This window comes from Pinus tabuliformis, chromosome 1_2 (assembly GCF_031772625.1).
Source record: "Pinus tabuliformis cultivar Carrire ecotype Pingquan chromosome 1_2, CPIR1, whole genome shotgun sequence".
NCBI classification, from domain to species: domain Eukaryota; kingdom Viridiplantae; phylum Streptophyta; class Pinopsida; order Pinales; family Pinaceae; genus Pinus; species Pinus tabuliformis.
The window spans coordinates 199,074,130-199,094,916 of NC_142298.1; the positions used below are offsets into that span (position 1 = coordinate 199,074,130).

A 20,787-nucleotide genomic window follows, 5' to 3' on the forward strand; every position below is an offset into this window, starting at 1 on the left:
GGAGGGCAACATGTTGGTGTCCAAAATAGCCCTTGACAAGAAGTCATAAAGGGAGTTTGAAAATTGAAGTTGGGTGAAGTGGTTGAAGCCCATGTGTAGCCCTTTGATGGATGAAAGAAGCTAATAAGAAGGTAGATTGGTGCTCAGGTACTGGCCAGCCTAGAGGAGCAGATTGGATCAACCCGTGTTCATTGTAGCAGAACTGACTTGCAGCAGTGATAGGTGGCAGCCCTCCTGGAGTCTCTATGTGGTGTTTCTTGATGGACTAAGGGGCAGCGAGAGAGTAGATCAGAAGCAAAGGATTGACAAGACGAGATACAACATAGATGTTGAGCTTGTAGTGAGACTTTGAGATTGCCATTGTATCTTGTATTCGGAGGCCTAGATAGTTGTATTACTCAGTTGGTTTAATATTAACGAAGATTGGGTTGTTGTACATATTTGTACAATATTTTGTAAAAAAAGGTTGTCTATATTTGTGCATGTGTGATTTACTGTTGTTTATATTTTGCTGTGCAAAGTAGCTTTTTTGAGATTCTTGGTTTGTTAGCGTTAGAGATTTTAAGATTCTATCCTAGACACCAGGGTCATGGAAATTTAACTTGGTATCAGAGGGTGTCTGAGCTACTTTGGGAGACAATGAATCAAAATAGTGCACAATGAAGTACAACCTAAGAGGGAGTTGGTGACATTGTAGGTGAAGGGCTCACTACAATGTCGAAGTTACAGCTGGTCTTCGGTATGAAGACAGGTCGGAAGGGTTGTCCAACTATAGTCCTTGGAAGGAAAGGATCAAGTTGGTATTGTAGGTTAACAAGATCTAGGAGTTCGTCAAGAAAGAGATCAGGAAGTCAATCGACCCTAAGGAGCTGGAAGTGTACTAGGAATTGGATACGAGGGTGAGATTGATCATCCTATATGGTGTGAAGGATCCCCTAATACCTCATTTGTCTGTGGATGGCTCTTCAGAATTTGTTCCAGAATAAGAACGAAAACTGGGTACTGGTATTGGAGGATAAGTTGAAGTCCACGAAGATGATACAGGGTGAAGGAGTGACTTCGTATCTAACGAGGTTGTCTCAAGTCAAAGATGAGCCTCCTGTTGTTAGTGTGACAATTTCAGATTTTGATATGGTGAGGATTGCTTTGAAAGGGTTCACCAAGGAATGGAAGCCCTTCATCAAGGGGATCGTTGCCAAAGAGAAGTTGCCAGACTGGAATAAACTGTGGGATGCCTTCATTCAGGAAGAGTTGCGAGATGAGGATCTTCATCCGAAGAAGAGGACTTCAGGGGATGACGTGGCACTTGCAGCACAAATGATGGGTAAGCAAAAAAAGGACTTGAGAAAGATCAAGTGTTTCAACTGTGGCGAGATGGGTCATTTTTCGTCGAGATGTCCGATGAAGAAGACGGGAGATGACGAGAAGGAGAAAGGGAAGCAGGTCGTCGGTGTGGCCACTTCTGCTGAGATAGATGGTGTCACCAGGAGATTGGAGGAGGAGGATTCTGCTATGATCTCTCATTTCTCGCAGGGTACCATCGATGAGGATGCATGGTACGTGGACAGTGGTGCGTCGAAACATATGACAAGGTCACAAGAGGTATTCGAGACTCTAGCTGAGTGGGACTCGAAGTTGCACATGGTGTTGGGCGACAAGAGTCAGAAGGAGATCCGAGGATCGAGAGTTGTACCATTCAAGATGGAGTCAGGGCAAGTGATGTGGGTCTAGGATGTACTGTTTGTACCAGGACTCAGATATAGCCTGATATCTGTCTTAGTGATTGGGAAAATGGGTTTGAGGTCTTATTCCAGGACAGGAAGGCAAGACTTAGACCCAGAGGCTCTAGCTCTGTAGGTATTGTGCTTGGAGTTAGACATCATGGTCTATACAGGCTGGCAGGCAAGCCTATAGATCATGGAAGAAGAAGCAAGAGGACCAGGTGCAGGTTCCAGAGGTTTAGAGGGAGTCGAGTTCCAAAGGGAGTTTGCAGGTTTAGAGCATTGTTTTAAAAAACAGCCGAGTCGACTCCGACTCGACCGAGTTAGACCGAGCCAATGCCTGGCCGGGGTGGCTCGGTGGCCGAAACGGAACTGCTGGCTGGGTTGTTACCGAGCCAGTCATTGACTCGTTGACTTGGTAACAACTCGGACGACTCGTTAATGACTCGGCCAGCTCGGTAACAACTCAACCGACTCGACTCTTTGACAAAAATCCTAAGGCACATTTGTCAAAAGTTGTTCTGCCTCCTACATATCAATGGTTGGGTTGTTGTGTATTGCATATTTATAGCTCTAAAGTAATCTATCACTGTGAGAAAGTTTTGAAAATTACAAGGCCAAAGTATGGTCATCCTAGTGGCATGAATTAGAAAACTGAAACAATGCATTGAGCCATACAATGTTTTTAAAAAGGAAAACATTTTGGCAATGGACTAATAAATACACATTTACCTCTAATTGTTCTGGAGCTTGACCTGAATTAAATCAAGGGTTTTGAGATTTCATTAGGGGCAGAGAATTGGTATTATTGTTGTTGTAGTCTAGTGATTGTCCTTAGGCCAAGGCAGAAAAGAATCTTGGCACTGGTGGCTAAGTATGAACTTTGTATGGGACAATGCACTGGGTGCCATTTTGATATAATGGATATATTCATGAGCCTACTGTGATCATATGTTGACTTCTCTCTATATTCTAAGGCTTTGTGTTTGGAAACATGAATGAAAATCTTTAAAATTATGTTTTAAAAAATAAATAAATATTTAATGTATTTTTTACAACGACCGAGTCATTGAAATCAAACTGGCCGAGTCGATATCGAGTCGGAGTTGGAGTCGGAGCCGACCCTCGGCCGTTTTCGAACCAGAGTCGGAGTTTTAAAACATTGGTTTAGAGGGAGGCTTTGCAGCCCAAGAAGAGCATGTGGTCAGTGGGGAGCAAGGGTTCTCCCACAACTGCCAGGAAGGAATCATGGAGAGAGTGGAAGACATTCCAGGAGAAGAAGAAGAAGTAAGATGCTTCCAGTGACAACGACACTTCCGAGAGAGGCGGAGTTCATACTATAGGGATTGATGCAGTTGTGAGCGCTATGAGTTGGGCGAGTATTGCGAGTAGTGATGATGATGATGAGCTACTTCTTAGTCTTGGAAGTACCTCCCTCGCTAAGAGGGAGTGTTGATTTTTGATAGCTTGGGAGGTACTCCAAGCCCTAGGGTTCGGGGTTTGGAGATTGAGCGCCACAAAAGTCATTTGTGGGTTTGGAACCCAAGGTTGGGGTTTTGCACTCATTGATGTTTGGGCCAAAACCATGGAGCGTTTTGGACATGTGATGGATGGAGATGATAGAGGACATTGAGGAGAATCCAACGCAATGAAAATTGTCGAATTTTGCGCTGTCTACAATGAGTTATGAATTTTTGAAGGTAATGATTGATTTTTTGGACATACAAGTCATGTAGGCTTAAGATGGTTATGTCCAAAAGTCATGTCTCATGGAGAATTCGTGGAGCCCTTGTAAAGAGTATAGATACAAGGTGATGTGAAGTCATTTCAACTATCCAAGTGCATCCAATCATAGAGAATATATCTCTGAGGCAACTGAGTTAGAAATAAGGCAAATTGAGGTTGTTTGAGACTATTTGTGTGGGTTTATTTGTCTCCTACAAGGCCGAGATTCTACAGGAGGAAGCCGCAGGCTTGAGGGCAGAATTGCTGATGTTTTTGTGTCTTTTTTGTGTGGATTTCTCTCCTAAATGAAGGCCGCAACCATGATTGTAGATTTCAGATAGGTTGCAGGCTTGTTTTCTCTTAGAAAGGAGGGCCGTAAGGCTGGTAGGAGCTACAAGTGGGGCCGCAGATCAAAACAAGGACTTAGGAGCTATTTGAGGTAGGTATACTAGCCCAGAATTGTGGCAGAGGAGTCTTGGAAGGAGGCTGTAGTCAAACAAAGGTCAGATGGGCGTGAAGAAAGGGTCGTAGCAGCATTCAAGCAAGCCCTAACCAATGACCATAATTGCAGAAAAGACATTTTCCATTAAGGAGTGCAGAGGTATGTATATTCATGTTGAATTGGATGCTAGAGGATAGGTCTAAGTGTGGACAAAAGTATTGGGCACCTTTGGTTTGTTGGAGGGCAACGTGTTGGTGTCCAAAGTAGCCCTTGACAAGCTGTCATAAAGGGAGTTTGTCAGCTGAAGTTGGGTGAAGTGGTTGAAGCCTATGTGTAGCCCTTTGATGGACGAAAGAAGCTACTAAGAAGGAAAATTGGTGTTCAGGTATTGGCTAGCCTAGAGGAGCAGATTGGATCAACCCGTGTTCATTGTAGTAGAAGTGACTTGTAATAGTGATAGGTGGCAGCCCTGTTGGAGTCTCTGTGTTGTTTCTTGATGGACTAAGGGGCAGCTAGAGAGCAGATCGGAAGCAAAGGACCGATAGGACGAGATACGACATAAATGCTAAGGTTGTAGCGAGATTGCCATTGTATCTTGTATTCTTGTACCATTGGATATTTGAGGGCCATTATCCCTGGTACGAGAGCCCTAGATAGTTGTATTACTCAGTTGGTTTAATATAACAAAGATTGGGTTGTTGTACATATTTGTACAATATTTTGTAAAAAATGTTGTTTATATTTGTGCATGTGTGATTTACTGCTATTTATATTCCGTGGTGCAAAGTAGCTTTGTTGAGATTCTTGGTTTGGTAGTGTTACAGATTTTAAGATTCTATCCTAGACACCAGGGTTGTGGAAATTTAACACTTTGAAGAAGAGTTCTGCTACTTTTTTGGCCGAATAATCAACTAATATTGCAAAGAAGTGTGGGAATTTCGTCATTCTATCCACCATGGTATAGATACAATTTTTGCCTTGTGCTTTGGTTAGTCCTATGATGAAGTATGTTGAGATGCTCTCCCATTTTTGGTCTGGAATTGGTAGAGGTTGGAGAAGACCTGCAGGATGTGTATGCTCAACCTTATTTTGTTGGCATGTCATGCATTCCATGACGTATTTCATCACTTTTTCCTTGAGACCTTTCCATGAAAACCATTCCCTAATTTGTCATTAGGTTTTGAAGAACCTTTGTTGTCCAGCTGATAGAATGTCATGCGTAATCTTCAAAATCTTCTCCTTGAGTGTGGATTCAGGAACCAAGTATATCCTGTGTTTATAGTAAATAATATCATCGACTATTTTGTACCTGTCATCATGAATGAGTTTGTGAATCAATGCACAAGAGAATTGGTTTCTGGCGTATTCTGCTAAGAGGTGAGCATTCCAGTCTTCTATAAGCTCCATGAGGGAATCCTGAAAAGTGCATCGACCATGATATTCTTCTTTCCCTTCACATACTCAATATCAAATCATAAGCTTGGAACTTACTTTCCCACTTTTGTTGCCATTCATTCAAGTCCTTTTGCTCCGAGAAATGACACAGACTGTTGTGGTTTGTCCTGAATACGAACCCGTTTCCCACCAAATATTGTCTGAACTTTGCCAAAGCATGCATTATAGCCAACATCTTCTTATAGTATATGGAGTAAAGTCTCTCCGTATCCTGGAGATTCCGACTTTCAAATGTAATGAGGTGGCTCTTTTGCATTAAGACAACCCCTATTCCTTCTCTTGATGCATCACATTCTAATACGAAGGATTGACTAAAGTCGGGGAGGGCCAAGACTAGACTGTTAATTTTCTAGTGTTCTATGCGTAACACAATTACTTATTACAATTCTTCTTCAGTTAGCAATCAATTTAACCAATATAATTCAATCTTCCAACAACAATAAGCAATTGTAAATAGAAACGTAAATCACTGCACAATAGAAGACAACCAAGAACAATAGAGACACAAGATTTGGTCAAAGACCAGGGAAAAACCCCACAAGGGGGAAAACCATTTCCAAATTCTTCTACTTTTAGATTGTCATCAAATGTTTAACAGAGAGATACAATGTTCAAGTTCATCAACAAAGAGTCAAAGGTCAAAGCCTTGACTAATCCAAATGCCAATCCAATATGCAATCAAATGATGAGCCCAAAAGTAAAATATGATCCAAATTCAAATTTGTTGATTCTGGTCAAAGTCAACAACAACAAAAGAAGCCCTAACTAGTGAAGTTCAACAGTCAAATCAACCTCCAAAGAGCTTGGTGAGACAATCAAAAGATGTGGCCTCCTTCCTTCAATCAAACCTGGTCAAAACAATCAAAATTCTGCCCATACAAATTCGGTCAAAGTTAATCTTTGACCTGTTGAAACCCTAGCCTAAATTTTGTAGTCAAAGTAGGTCAACTTGCCCAGAAAATTTCGGTCTCTTGCTCAATCAATTCGGCCTTCCCAACCAAAGATAAATTCTGAATTTCCATGTGAAAATGATCCAAATCAAATCAAGTCAAAGGCTAGTCATAGCTGTCCCAACAAAAAGTCAACTCACAAAACATAAATCTCTTCCTTCCCTTCACACATGTGAGCTCGGACCTCTATTTCAAACCCGTACGAACTAATCAAATCAAGAGAGAGAAGATGATGTGATGTGTGATGATGCCTCCAAATGACGTGACATGATGTGTATTTATATGTGTCTTAGGGGGGTCGAATTTCCTTGCCCAGGTCGACTTTTACTTTGGTGCGCATGTGGGTTTCATATCAAAAATAATATTTTTCCTTGACCAAATTAAATTCTTCCAACCCGTTGTTGGGGACACGAAGCGTGTGTTTTGTTCCCCATACGACATATTGACATTCATTATTGGCGACTCCATTGGAAGAACGAAGCCCTAGTTCTTCATTGAAATTTAAGATCGATGCTTGTAGGGTGAAGCAAGCATTTTTCTCGGCGTCTTATATTTCACCCTGGCGACTCCTACATATGTTTAATTTATACCTCAAATAGGTTGTCATTCTTTTGTAAATTTCCCGCTTTGGACATTGCTAGCGTCCTTGGACATCCTAATCATGTCGTGGGATGAATGCTACGTGGGATGCCCGTGTTTGATTGTGATCTGCTCTCCGCAATTAACCATGAAGAAAGACTTAATGCACATGCTTCAAGAGAGAAGGTTGTCCACCAAGATGTCCTTATGTTGTTGTTCATGGGGTCGCTCGATGGTCATAACTCATGGCTACATGATCACGAACCTAGGAGCATTTCATCTATTGAAGAGTTCGTTGAGGGTTTTCTTAGACATTTTCAAGTAAACCCTGCATCAAGCATCCAAGAGGAAGCTTTAATAGAGCGTCATCAAGACATTAAGAATCTAGGTAATGAGCAAGAAGATGAGTCCTCCTTAGGTCCACATGATGAAAATGATGATTTTGAGGACACGTGCTGGGAAGTGAAATTGAGACCAACCTTACCTTTCTCAAGGATATTACTCTCGATGAATCCTCTTTTGAAAACCTTGAGGGGATGACTCCATTAGCCCCTTGAAAGATGACATTGAAGATTATTTCCACAATGAAAGGCATAAAACAATGGTGACAGTAGGATCATGAAGATACAGCCAAACACAAGACAAATTTTTACCTTGGGAAAATCCTGACTAGGGAAAAACCCAACAACCTTTCCTTGGAGAAATTTTCCAATTCTACAAGAGATACAATATGTTTTTTCCAGTCAAATGAAGTCAAACTAACCAGCAAATAAATTCAGGTCCAACTGCCCACAAATAGCCTCATTCAACCTGTGGTCAACTGTCCAGACTCCAGACACAGGCCAAATTTCAGCCTCTTGCAACTGCCTCAGAAACTTGATCAATTTGTCTCAGACCTGCGGTCAACGTTCCTCAGAAATTTGGTCAAATCCTGCCTCAGAAAATTCGGTCAATGCTGGTCAAACAAATCTCCTTGACTATCTCTCGCCTTCGCATACGTGAACATAAATCAGATGATCTTGTGGGTGATCCAAATTGCTCCAAATGGGTGAGGACAAATGGCAATATATAGTTATTGAAAGAGCCCAAATAGGTGTCTTTTCACTGAGCCGACCTATACTTCTTGGATGGCCAACTTTTCTTTTGGAGGCAAAATAATTTTGAATTTCAAAATTTGACTTTTTCCCCTCTTTTATTTGGAGCCGAATTGAATTCAAATTTGTATTTTCATTTTCTTTTCTTTTGTGGGCTAATACAATTAAAGAAAATCGATTGTAGCTACAAAAATTCAACAAAACTTACATAAATATTCTTATGCATCCATATGAATCCAAAGTTCCAAACCATTATACACAAATATGTAAAGTTTCTCATATATAAAGCAAGTGGGCTTATAACCAAAATAGCATCAAGTGCAATTCAACTCTGAACCAAAAGTACATCAACAAAGAGGCTCTCGATGGCCTCTATATTTCCAAAAAAATTCATGCTACAACAAATACCTACATATGATCAAAATCATTGCTTATATTGGGATCTTCATCATCAATTTCACCCTATAAGCATTAAAATAAGATAGAAAAAGTTTAACATGTGAAATCGGAATTTTTTTTTTTGAGTTATGGGTACATTTTTACTAGGGCCATGAAGGAGTAGTTTAACAATTAATGCCACCGACATCAAGGTACATGGAGGGCTTGTTGATCTTGACTAAATCCTAGTTCCATGCCGTCATACATGATAGAATCCAATGGAAATATTGCAACCCCCCCAATCCTAAAATCCTAAAAATTGTTAAGTCTGCTGGATTTTGAGTGAGCTTTAAAATTCTACTTTCTCCATATGAAATCCAATGAGGTTGAAACCACTTTTAAACATCCTTAAACAATTAATAGTAATGTTAAAAATTTAAGTAAAAGGAATCCTCCTTTTACTTTAAGAATTTAACATTGCCATTAATTACATAGCATTAGTAGGGCCCTAGGGTTGAATATTAGGCTTCCCCACTCATAAATTATTGTTTTTAAGCAAAATTCATGGTGGACGCCCACAACCACCCCTTTTGGGGAAATGCATCCCCTACATTGGGGAAATGTTTTCCCTTGCATTTCCCTGAGTTTCCCCAAAAGGGGGATGTGGGGAAATGTTTCCCTAGGTGTCCAGCATGGTGAGCATGCCCCACACCTTGGGGGATGTGTCCTGGTGGAACATTTAAAAGATGAGCCCCCAAAAATTCAGTGGTCAGTGGTCAGCTTTAACTTTTAAGGACCATGCAAAGATTTGACCTTTCTATTCAATATCATATCTAAAGGCAAAGTTTTCTTCTTGTTGGGAACTGGGCATAACTACCTTGATGTGCTCAAACTTGCCACATTTCTTGTTGTAATACTTAATGTGAGTACACAGTAATGGGAGAGTTATGGGCATTAGGTGGGAGAGATTAAAGATAGAAAGCAACTTGCGAACAGCGTTTTCCATTAAATAGAACCCAGCTGTAGCTTTTATGTTTAATGGCCATTACTTTCATGAAATTGTGATTGAACACCATTAACTTTGATGACTTTTACCCTAACACGAATATCCAATCATTGTACTGCAGGGTTTCGGGGCAGCATGTACTTCTCAACCCGTGGTTTGGAAGAGAACAAAAGGCAGACGCATACCATTTAAGAGGCATCATCAGCTGAGGTTAGTTCTGAGCTGTGTTTTCCACAATCCATTTTATCAGAGGTTTTATCACAAATTGGATTTAAGCTGTAACCAAATTACCTCATGTACTTGTCAATCATTGTTATTTTCAATTCAAAGTCACTGATTTAATCAAACAGTTCCAAAATATTGTGGTACAGACGTTGATGATCAACTATTTTGACAGATAGTGGTAACTCCAATCAATGGTGTAACAGTGTCTTTCTGTGTACCCTGAATTCAAGTCTAAATTTGTTTTGACTAGCATTTTGTACATTGTGCAACAAAATGTACTTATGTGATATTCATGGTCCTTGGAGAATCAAATTATTATAACAATTCGATTGTGTCCTTGATCAACATTTATGACAGGGTTTTTTCTTAGTACCTGGGCTACATGTTAGAGGTCCTTGAAGTCTTGTCTGAGAAAATTGTACCCGATAATAATATCTATTCTTGGAACTGACATATGGTGTATTTTTTACTTGTTATCTAGTCACGATTAGATGCTGCAATTTTTGGTCTAGACTAAAGACATGCCAAAGCACAACACAAAAGTTAAGCTTGAATTGCTTGTCTAAAGATGTGCTAAAGCGGGAAACTTACAATTTAAGTGACATATCAGGAGGTCCAATGCATATCTTCTATAAGAAACAAAAATAGAAAGGCTAAAAGTTTGCAGCAGCTTTGTCTTCATATTCTCTAGCCATCTGACATCAAGTTAGGTTACTAAAATGCTGAATTGCAATCTGCCTATGTAAGATTCCATCTTGACAAACTTCTGTTTTTTCTTTAAAAATTTCTGAGTTTGTACAAGTTCTTCTGTGAGACCTTTCCTCGAACAGTTTGTGTGAAAACTGCTGTAGGTGTTTTCTTAATCATTTTCACTTCAGAAAATATATACAGTGGAAATAACATCCAAATGAGGCCTCTAAAGAGTCAAATATGATATCTTCATTACACAGAATTACTCACAGCCGTTATACATAATTTTGGCCATATTATTATCACAATACCACAGTAAAAAGATGATGGAACTCAAACCAGGCATCAAATTAGTCACTGCTCCATATATTAGACTTAAGAAAATAAATAACCAGAGGTATACATCAGCACATGATAGGCTGGCTAGTTTAAAGCTTCAAATTCATTACATTACAGACCCAGAATTTTCATGTAAATCAATCCTCTGCCACTATTCTTCAAATCTGATTAGAAAATGCAGAACATGAATAGATAGAACCTGGTATATAGGTGAGGAGATATGGTGCTACAGGAGTACCACGTTCCAGCCAACTTTGTTCAGCTACAGGAAGGGAAAACGCTGACTGTACTTCCCCAATGGGACTGGACACGCCCCTCTTCACTCCAAATCTCAGTTTGTGCTTCAAAAGCCCAAACAGCACTTTTTTTTTGAGATGGCATGCAGCTCTGGAAGTGATATTACAACAGTATGGGCACACCAGATAATCTCTCGTCCTCTTGGTAAAATTCTGGGGGTCACAGTCAAGCATAGAACGAGGAAACTCACTTCTTGAGTTCCCCACAGTACCACGCACAAGCTAGATAGGAAATACACAGCCCATAAAATCAATACTCGGCCTGGTTATGCCAGCAAATTAATCCCACAGTCATTACACTGCATTCTGCTACCAATACACAACCCAGGTACAGGGGTACTCGTCCAGCTTGAAGATAAAAGGTTGGATCTGACTGGGAGTTCGAGTTGCCTTCCAAAAGTTGTAAATCGAGCCACTGATACCCTCTATCTGCTACCACGATAAAGGCAACCACTATAAACCACTAACTCAGCCTTTATTTGATGTTGAAACTCAGTTCCCAAGGCTCAGACTTCAGGAAGCTCATCCATCTGCAAAAATATTACAGAGAATACCAAATACGCCTCTAAAATCAACCGATAACAAATGAATACCTCAATATTTCTTGGAAATCTCGCTCTCCATTGAAGCTCAGTGGTGAAATCTGAGTGATTTCACTCTTGAATCCCAAACTAGGGTGTCTCGTTGCAACACCAAAGTTTGCTATTGCAGCTAAGGTTCCAAACCCTTAGCTTCTCCTTCAAACTCTCTCCAAGAGTTCTTTCTCCAAACTCACACACAATGCATGAATGAGGAGTGTCTCATTTTCCTTATTTAATGACTTTAGGGTTGTCTTTTCACCTTCACCTTCCATTTTTTTATTTTTTTATAACTCACTTACCTTTTCCCTCCAATTAAATATTTAAAAGCACTTTTCCTTTCTTTATTTAATAAAGTGACTTTTATAAACTAATTGAAGTCACTTTTAATGCTGGAAAATTCTTAATTTGCCTCTGTGGTCACACTATCTACCCAAAGCCCCTTTTTATCATTTTTTCCTATAGATCTTTTCACTCCGAATCCAATGAGCTATTACACTAAGGTGTTTCTCCGAGTAATCATCTTGAAACAACTCCTTAAGCATAAATAATTAAAATATCCCTGTTATTAACGCCATTTTACGAAAATCGTCAGAATGCAATGGAACCAAGAGCAAAGCATGCATAATTGATCTTGATGATGAAATATGGTAAGCGATCCCATTTGGACCCATAAAACTCCTCTAAAATCCTCTGGGCCCATTAATGGAGTAATCCTGCTCCTATGACTAGGTTGACACAAGCTCTGGAAAACCCTTCTAACCACCTCGCCTAGTAATCCAAAATTTGGGGACATTACAGTCTCCCCTCCCCAAAATTGCTTGCCCTCAAGCAATGCCATCGCATGTTGTCGCTCCACAAGTTGATCCAAGTGAATACCAGGGTCCCAAACCATCCTAGTCATCGTGAAGCATCTCTCGCTCCACTCACTCACCAACAAGGAATAGACACTAGAGGCCCTCTGCATATTGCCAATAAGTAGAGCGTCTTGATAATGTGAAAGTCTGACCAACTCCTCAAGAAGTTACTCTACCAGAAAACCAATCTCGTGCACCTCACGAGTGAACGCTTGAAAGTACCTTCTAAAACCTGCTACTACCACCTCTGGTACCCCCAATGAATCACTAAGAAGTGAAACGCCCTCTGTCAAATTGAAGTCCATTGGAAGATCTGAGTGATCTTCCCCTGTAAAGACCAACTCACCCATAATGGTGGTTGAGCTGTCAAGTGTTGTAATGCCAAGGTCCCATGCTAATCCCAAAAGGAAATTGCCATGTTGTCGCTGCGCCACTCTGATCATAACTAACTGTTGCAGCAAAGCACTGCTAACTGTTGGTGCCCATCTGTGCCCCATCACTAATCCCTGTATGCAACCAATAGATGGACACCATGAATCATGTATCAATCTGGTGCACTCTAAATTTCCCTGCTCCTGCTTAATCACACATCGAACTATGCTATCCTGTCTCTTGGTGATGTACTCAATTACTGCCTGGAGCCCACATGCCTTCCTGTAAAAGAGGCCTACCATCCACTGTGCCCCATGCTCGTACAATGCCTCGAAATGTCCTACTGAAGGTGTGTCATGCAACTCTCTCTTGATCATCTCCCTAAGTGTGTACTCAGGGGCGAGACATATGCTGCCTTTGCAGTGGGTCACGCCATCCCTAATCATGTATCTGTCAACTCGCGCTCCTACCATATGCCTCAGCTAGGAAGTCATTATCTTGTCCATGATGCACTGTGTCTCACCCAACTATCTCAGGTGACCCTCGTGTGTCCTACTATGTGTGATGAGAACATCAAAGAGCAACAATAGAAGCCTCTGCAATAGTATGTCAGACTGGAAAGTGACCGATGCATGGGTCAATCCCAAAGGCGAGATCAAGAACCCATATGGATACCCATGGGTATGTGAATATTCTTAGTCCAAGGAATGCCTAATGCAACAAATCTGAATCTACTTCACCTACTTGATTTTAATATACATTCATCAAGTTATTCTCTGAATACTGAAGCAAATTACTTCTGCAGCCTACACTACTTTAATATTTGATTACATGAAACAAAAAACTGAGCAAAGAACAAGATACATAGGACACAGTTATTTTTGGACAAAATAGTCCCTAGAAAAACCCAATGTGGGAAAACTGGTGCAACAGCTCTGAGGGTTTTCTGTTATTAAGCAGTAGTTTTGAATAAAAATGCTGGATGCCCTCCTGACAATCCAGTGACAGAGAAAATACAATGGCGGAAAAACTGAGTGAGTTTTACCTCACTTCACCCGACAGATTCCAGCCGATTCGACAACAAAACTGGTTAACCCCGACTACTTTTGCGCTGGCCCTGCATCAGTCTTACAGGCTCTGCATCAGCTCTACACTGTCTCTTCTGTCCACTGCGTCAGCTTTCCCAACTGTTCCGGTAGTTCCCTGATAATTCCGACTTTCTGCGTGGAGGGCAGCTTTAGCTTCTGTGCTGGTCCTTCTAGCTCTGTGTTAGGCCTGCGTGGGCCCAGATTGGACCAACGCCATTCCTCCTTGTTGCTGCGCTGCCTCCACAAGCTTTTCTCCGCCTCTCTGTCAATACTCCCGAACTATCCCCACCCCTCTGCTGCAACTGATCACCTAGTTTGAATTTCTCAGCTTCCTAGCCCCAGAAATCAAACTCCAGATCAATTCGTTCTTTCCATGTGTTTTTCTAAATGAACCCCAAGCCTCCTTCTTATACTTTTCTCATTGAGACTTCAACAACCGAGATTAAGTCTATAATCAATGGATAAGATTAAAACATGACATGATCCACCTTCTAGATCATTCTCACCCATATTTTGATTAATACCCATTAATATTTTAATTTCCCTAAGTTTAGATATAGGAACCCCATTAAAAGTATTAATTATTTTAATAAAATAGAATCGGGTGGAATTTCACTAAACAGTTTCTGGGTTCTTTAGAACTCATCTGCCGTAGCCTCTCCACCAATTTTCATGGGTAGAGCACATCCGATGCTACCAAAAACTAATACTCCCTCTTAGCGAGGAAACTGCTCTAGCAACAATGTCCAATTGCATGCTGCTGTCTCTAAAGCACCTCCTTTTCGCTCTGTTGCTGCCACCAACGTTGTGCTGCCGTTGCTACTATATTGTTGCCCATGACACTGCCACTGCCACTGCCACTACGACATTTATACTACAGCTCGCTCTCAAATGCTGCATCTGCTATGCTACTAGCACTGCAATTGCTAACATTGCATTCGTACTGCAACTCAGTTGCTGAGAGAAGCAACTGAAAAACATCCAAAATTAACTGAACTTAACTGTGTTCAACATAATACCATGAATGTTGGAATCTGACTGCTCTAGTCTCTGACCCTCTGAATCTTTTGCGCTGCTGCTGACTTCTGCACTGTGCCAACTGCACTGTTGCCAACCTTGCTCTGCGTTGATCAGTCTCTAGTCTCTGGCTACTGCATCTGTCTCTCCAAAAAATCCACTGCATCATCTGACACTAAGTCCATCTCGCTATTGCTGAATCTCGGGCTCCCGTAGCAAGGAATTGATCCAAGGGGTGGACTTCTCAAGGATCCTACCCACATGTAGTCCTCCTGATTACAGCTCAATCTTCGTCAATCTTTGCTGGAGCAGCCTTAGGATCATGTTTCTCATCCTTATCCTTTTGCTTCAAAGGACATTGGGACACAAAGTGGCCCATCTCGCCACATCTCGCCACATCTAAAACATTTCACCTTCGAAATGTCCTTCTTCCGCTTCTGCTTCTGCTGTCCCTTTGACGCTAGAGCTGCGTTCTCCTCCTCCTCCTTGGTGTTCATGCCACTCCCACTGCTGCCATTGAGGTTGACCTTTACCAAGTCCCTCCTTAATTCTTCCTGTTGAAGAGCTGCTCACATCTCCTCCCATGAAGGTAGTCTTTCTCTGCCCAATATGTTTTGGACGAAGACTTGCCATTCATCCGAGACTCCATTTAGGGCCGTCCTCACCATCGCGGTAGACTGAGGAGTGGACCCCACTACAGCAAGTTGGTCTCTGGTGTCCTTAAGACGTTGAAGTAGGAATTAACCCCTTCTCCCTTCTGCATCAATGTCCATTGCAACTTTTGTTCTAGGTACATCTTCTAATGTTCGGAAGAACCTTCATATAGTGAAGACAAAGCTTCCCACATCTCTCGGGCTGTATCTTTTCCCTGCAAGTGTGAGACCACATGATCTCGAACTCCATTGAGTATAAACCTTTTCACCTTCCCTTGCTCGGCCTTGTACTTCTTCTTTTGATTGTTGTCAGCGGGAACAACCACAAGACTCTTGACGTACGCTTCGAGATTGTACTCCTCCAAAACAACTAAGATTCTAGTCTTCCATATGACATAGTTGGAAGCTCCTTCCAACTCGACCTGATCTCTGAGTCCATGCGATCCCATCTCACCCAAATTGTCAAACTGACTCCTCTAGTCACTGCTCAGCACTGCTGCTCGACAAGTGAGAAATTCGACCTTTTGGCGAAAAGTTCTTTGAGGAGAAAATTCCCCTTCTATGTGCCTTCGCTCTTTTCCGATGGATTTCTACCTTGACAGGAACTACGCCCTTCAAGCACTGCGTTGAGGCTTTGCGTCACTCCGTTTCCCTTTGCAAACTCACGAACTGGAAATCGTACCTCTCTGTCAACTTTCTCAGAGAGAGATTTCCTTGGAATCTCTGCTTGCGAGCAAGGACTGCGCAATCCCTTCAAGGGGATTCAATTGCTGCCAAATGCAGTTATTGGCCTCTCTGCTTAGCGCTGGATTTGCTCTTCCTATTTCAAAATCAATCTTCTAATACCATGTGAAAATCCTTAGTCCAAGGAACCCCTACTACAACAAATATGAATCTACTTCACCTACTTGATTTTAATATACATCATCAAGTTATTCTCTGAATACTGAAGAAAATTACTTCTGCAGCCTACACTACTTTAATATTTGATTACATGAAACAGAAAACCGAGGAAAGAACAAGATACATAGGACACAATTATTTTTGGACAAAATAGTCCTCCAAGAAACTCAATGCGGGAAAACCAGTGCAACAACTCTAAGGGTTTTCTATTATTAAGTAATAGTTTTGAATACAAATGCTGGATGCCCTCCTGACAATCCAGTGATAGAGAAAATATAATGGCGGAAAAACTAAGTGAGTTTTACCTCACTTCACCTGGCAGATTTCGGCTGATCCGGCAACAAAACTGGCTAACCTCAGTTACTTCAACACTGGCCTTGCGTCAGCCTTACAGGCTCTGCATCAACTCTGCATTATCTCTTTTGCCCATTGCGTTAGCGTTCTCGGCTGTTTCGGCAGTTCCCCGACAGTTCTGGTAGTTCCCCAGCAGTTCCGGCTTTCTGCGTGGAGGGCAGCTTCAGCGTCTGCGCAGGCCCTTTTGGCACTGCGTCAGCCTTGCGTGGGCTCAACGTCAGACCTCTTGGGTGCTGTGCTGTCTACACAAGCTTCTCTTTGCCTCTCTGTCAGTACTCCTGAACTATCCGTGCCCCTCTATTGCAAATGATCACCTAGTTAGAATTTCTCAGCTTCCTAGCCCCAAAAATCGAACTCTAGAGCAATTCGTTCTCTTCGTGTGTTTTTCTAAATGAACCCCAAGCCTCCTTCTTATACTTTTCTCGCTGAGACTTCAACGACCGAGATTAAGTCTCTAATCAACAACTAAGATTAAAACATGACTTGATCCGGCTTCTAGATCATTCTCACCCATATTTTGATTAATACCCATTAATATTTTAATTTCCCTAAGTTTAGACTTAGGAACCCCATTAAAAATATTAATTATTTTAATAAAATACAATCCGGGTGGAATTTCACCAAACATTTTCTGGGTTATTTAGAACTCATGCGCCTTAGCCTCTCCACCAATTTTCATGGCTAGAGCACATCTGATGCTACCAAAAACTAATAGGGTAGTCTTACGAGTATCCTGCTCTTTGACTCTAATCACGTGATGCTCCAATCAAAGATCAAACTTCGAGGAATGCGATAATACTCCTTGACACTCATCCATCCAATCATCGATCCCGGTTAAGCCCGACCCATTGGTATGCCCGATGTCCCAATCAATTTGTCTTCCCAAAAGCAATGCTCTGAGATCCCACTGTGCATCACCATACACCATTGCATAGAACCATGCATCATCGTACTCCTCTACATACCCCTACACACCATGGCATATCCCTGTACCCCATTGGCTATCCCCACCTGTTGTTGACACACCTTTTACTGTCTGGTATCCCGCATGCGCCAATGTATCTGCCATCGTGCCAGTGGACCCATCATGATGTGAGCCATATCTCTTATGTCCCAGTAGACTTGAGTGGGATGACTCCTCACATGCTAATGGGGATGTCACTATTGTGCAAATCCTTGATGACTCCTGTGCCCAATACATCAACGAAAGAACATCATCCCCATATACTACTCTATCTGGTGGCATATAAATGCCATTCCATTTGAATAACTCTCGTTGGGGCATGCTGACCACCTTGCAACCCCGTGCATGAACGATGTGCCAAGACATCTCTCGGAATCTACACACTCTTGCATCAAACCAACCAACCACTAGTGCTGACCATAACTTTGATGGAAGTATGAAGGAACATGAATGCTTCGTCACTGGGTCAATCACCCAGTCAACGCCATAGTCATCCTTCACACCTGGTAAATGATTGAAAACCCCACCTGGATCCCAATGCCAACCAGGGTCTCCAGTATCCACTCCACTCGTGTCAACCGAACCTGGATCCCAGATGCATCCTCATCTGAAATATATCTATATCTACATCCCGTGGGTGTATAATCAAAAACCTCTGGATCATGCCTATCTGCGAGTGTCAGTTCATCTAGGTGCTCCTTGTGCTTCATTATCACAGGAGGCTCCTCTATCAAATCATGAGTGTCCCTAACATCCTCTTGTGTGATGGTTGCCTTAGAAGAATGTACACAATTCAACTCCATACAAAGTTGGTCAACTTGCAACTCTAATTCTTGAAGGGCCATCTGAGTGCTCTTCAAGGACTCATGGGAAATCTCAAGCTTATAAGTAAGCTTGTTGACTTCCTCCTCTTTCCCTACTAGTGCATCATGATATATCTTAGTAAGCATGAATAGGTGATCTCTATCTGAAATGAGGTATAGGTAGTTAGATTTCATCTCTACCAATGCCTTCCTGAGAGTCTGAAAATCTGCAAGTGAAGGCTCTCCTCCTAAACTGTCATGTGCCGCTGCACTTCTCCAACAATAATCTATCACCAATACCAATTCATCATCATATTGCCTCGTGGTTACCCTAATCTTGTTTGTGTCCATCTTCAATTGGTTTTCCAAGTTATAGGCATAAGTAGACTTGTGAGCAACATTTACCTCATCAACTGATGGGACTGAGTTTGCACCGTCAACCTCTTGTGTGTTATCATCTTTTTGCGTACCTCCCGGGAATCATCATCAACTGTTGTGGCCTCATGATTTTCTTTGTACTCATCATCTAACTCAACAATCTCGCTAAGTGATGACAAAATTCTGTAGCAATTTCTGATTCCCTTTCATCCCAAACTCTCGTTCCAACCTGTTGGGGTGAATCTGTCATAGCTTCATTTTCAACGAGTGTGACTTTTCTCAATTCGTCCTAGAAAGTTTGTTTATGGTTTTCATCTTCAATCCTTGTTTCCTGGTCTTTGACTACCTTTTCATCTTTGGATTTGCTATTCCTTTTTGTATTTATTGCATTTGATGACCCCCATGCTTCCATGTGCTCTATCACATTTGCAAAGGTTTTGTTATAATTTTCAATTTTTTTGGCAAATAATTCTTCTTGACTTAGAAGCATTGATCCCTTGTTATAATTTGTTCTTTGAACCCAACAACTGTATCTTGATACCTTCAAAAGAAAGTCCTCGAACTTGGCTTTTCAAAGATAACCCACGGCTGAGCCAAGATCAATGCTCTGATACCACTGTAAGATTCCGCCTTGACAAACTTATTATTTTTCTTTAAAAATTTCTGAGTTTGTATAAGTTCTTCTGTGAGACCTTTCCTCGAACAGTTTGTGTGAAAACTGCTGTAGGTGTTTTCTTAATAATTTTCACTTTAGAAAATATATACAGTGGACAAATGACATCCAAATGAGGCCTCTAAAGAGTCAAATATGATATCTTCATTACCCAGAGTTACTCACAGCCGTTATACATAATTTTGGCCATATAAATATCACAATACCACAGTAAAAAGATGATGGAACAAAAACCAGGCATCAAATTGGTCACTGCTCCATATATTAGACTTGAGAAAATAAATAACCAGAGGTATACATTAACACATGATAGGCTGGCTAGTTTAAAGCTTCAAATTCATTACATTACAGACCCAGAATTTTCATGTATATCAATCCTCTGTCACTATTGTTCAAATCTGATTAGAAAATGCAGAACATGAATAGATAGAACCTGATATATAGGTGAGGACATATGGTGCTACAGGAGTACCAAGTTCCAGCTGAACAAAAAATTCATTACATTACAGACCCAAAATTTTCATGTAAATCAATCCTCTGTTACTATTCTTCAAATCTGATTAGAAAATGCAGAGCATGAATAGATATAGCCTGGTATATAGGTGAGGACATGCTACAGGAGTACCACGTTCCACCCAACTTTGTTCACCTATTGGTAGGGAAAAGTGCTGACTGTACTTTCCCAATGGGACTGGACACGCCCCTCTTAACTCCAAACCTCAGTTTGTGCTTCAACAGCCGACGCAGCAATTTTTTTTTGAGATGGCATGTAGCTCTGGAAGTGTTATTACAATAGTATGGGCAGACCAGATAATCTCTCGTCCTCTTCGTAAAATTCTGGGAGTCACAGTCAAGCATAGAAGGAGGAAACTCGCTTCTTGAGTTCCCCAGAGAACCATGCACAAGCTAGATAGGAAATACACATCCCAGAAAATCACTACTCGGCCTGATTGTGCCAGCAAATTAATCCCTCAGTCATTACACTGCATTCTGGTACCAATACACAACCCAGGTACAAGGATACTCGTCCAGCTTGAAGATAAAAGGTTGGCTCTGACTGGGAGTTTGAGCTGCCTACCAAAAGTTGTAAATCGAGCCATTGATACTCTCTTTTTGCTACCACGATAAAGGCAATCACTATAAACCATGAACTCAACATTTAATTGATGTTGAAACTCAGTTCCCAAGGCTCAGTCTTCAGAAAGCTCATCCATCTGCCAAAATATTATAGAGAATACCAAATAAGC

The 20,787-nt window shown here is 41.3% G+C and overlaps 1 protein-coding gene across 2 annotated transcripts in view; it reads left to right on the top strand.

The window, feature by feature from the left end:
• EMB2759 (embryo defective 2759) overlaps positions 1 to 20,787 on the top strand; it is a 157,170-nt gene that overhangs the window by 75,209 nt on the left and 61,174 nt on the right. For both annotated transcript variants that reach the window (XM_089394929.1, XM_089394930.1), the window contains exon 3: positions 9,472 to 9,560. In XM_089394929.1, the coding sequence (XP_089251055.1) occupies positions 9,472 to 9,560 (89 nt within the window). The remainder of the gene's footprint in view (positions 1 to 9,471; positions 9,561 to 20,787) is intronic.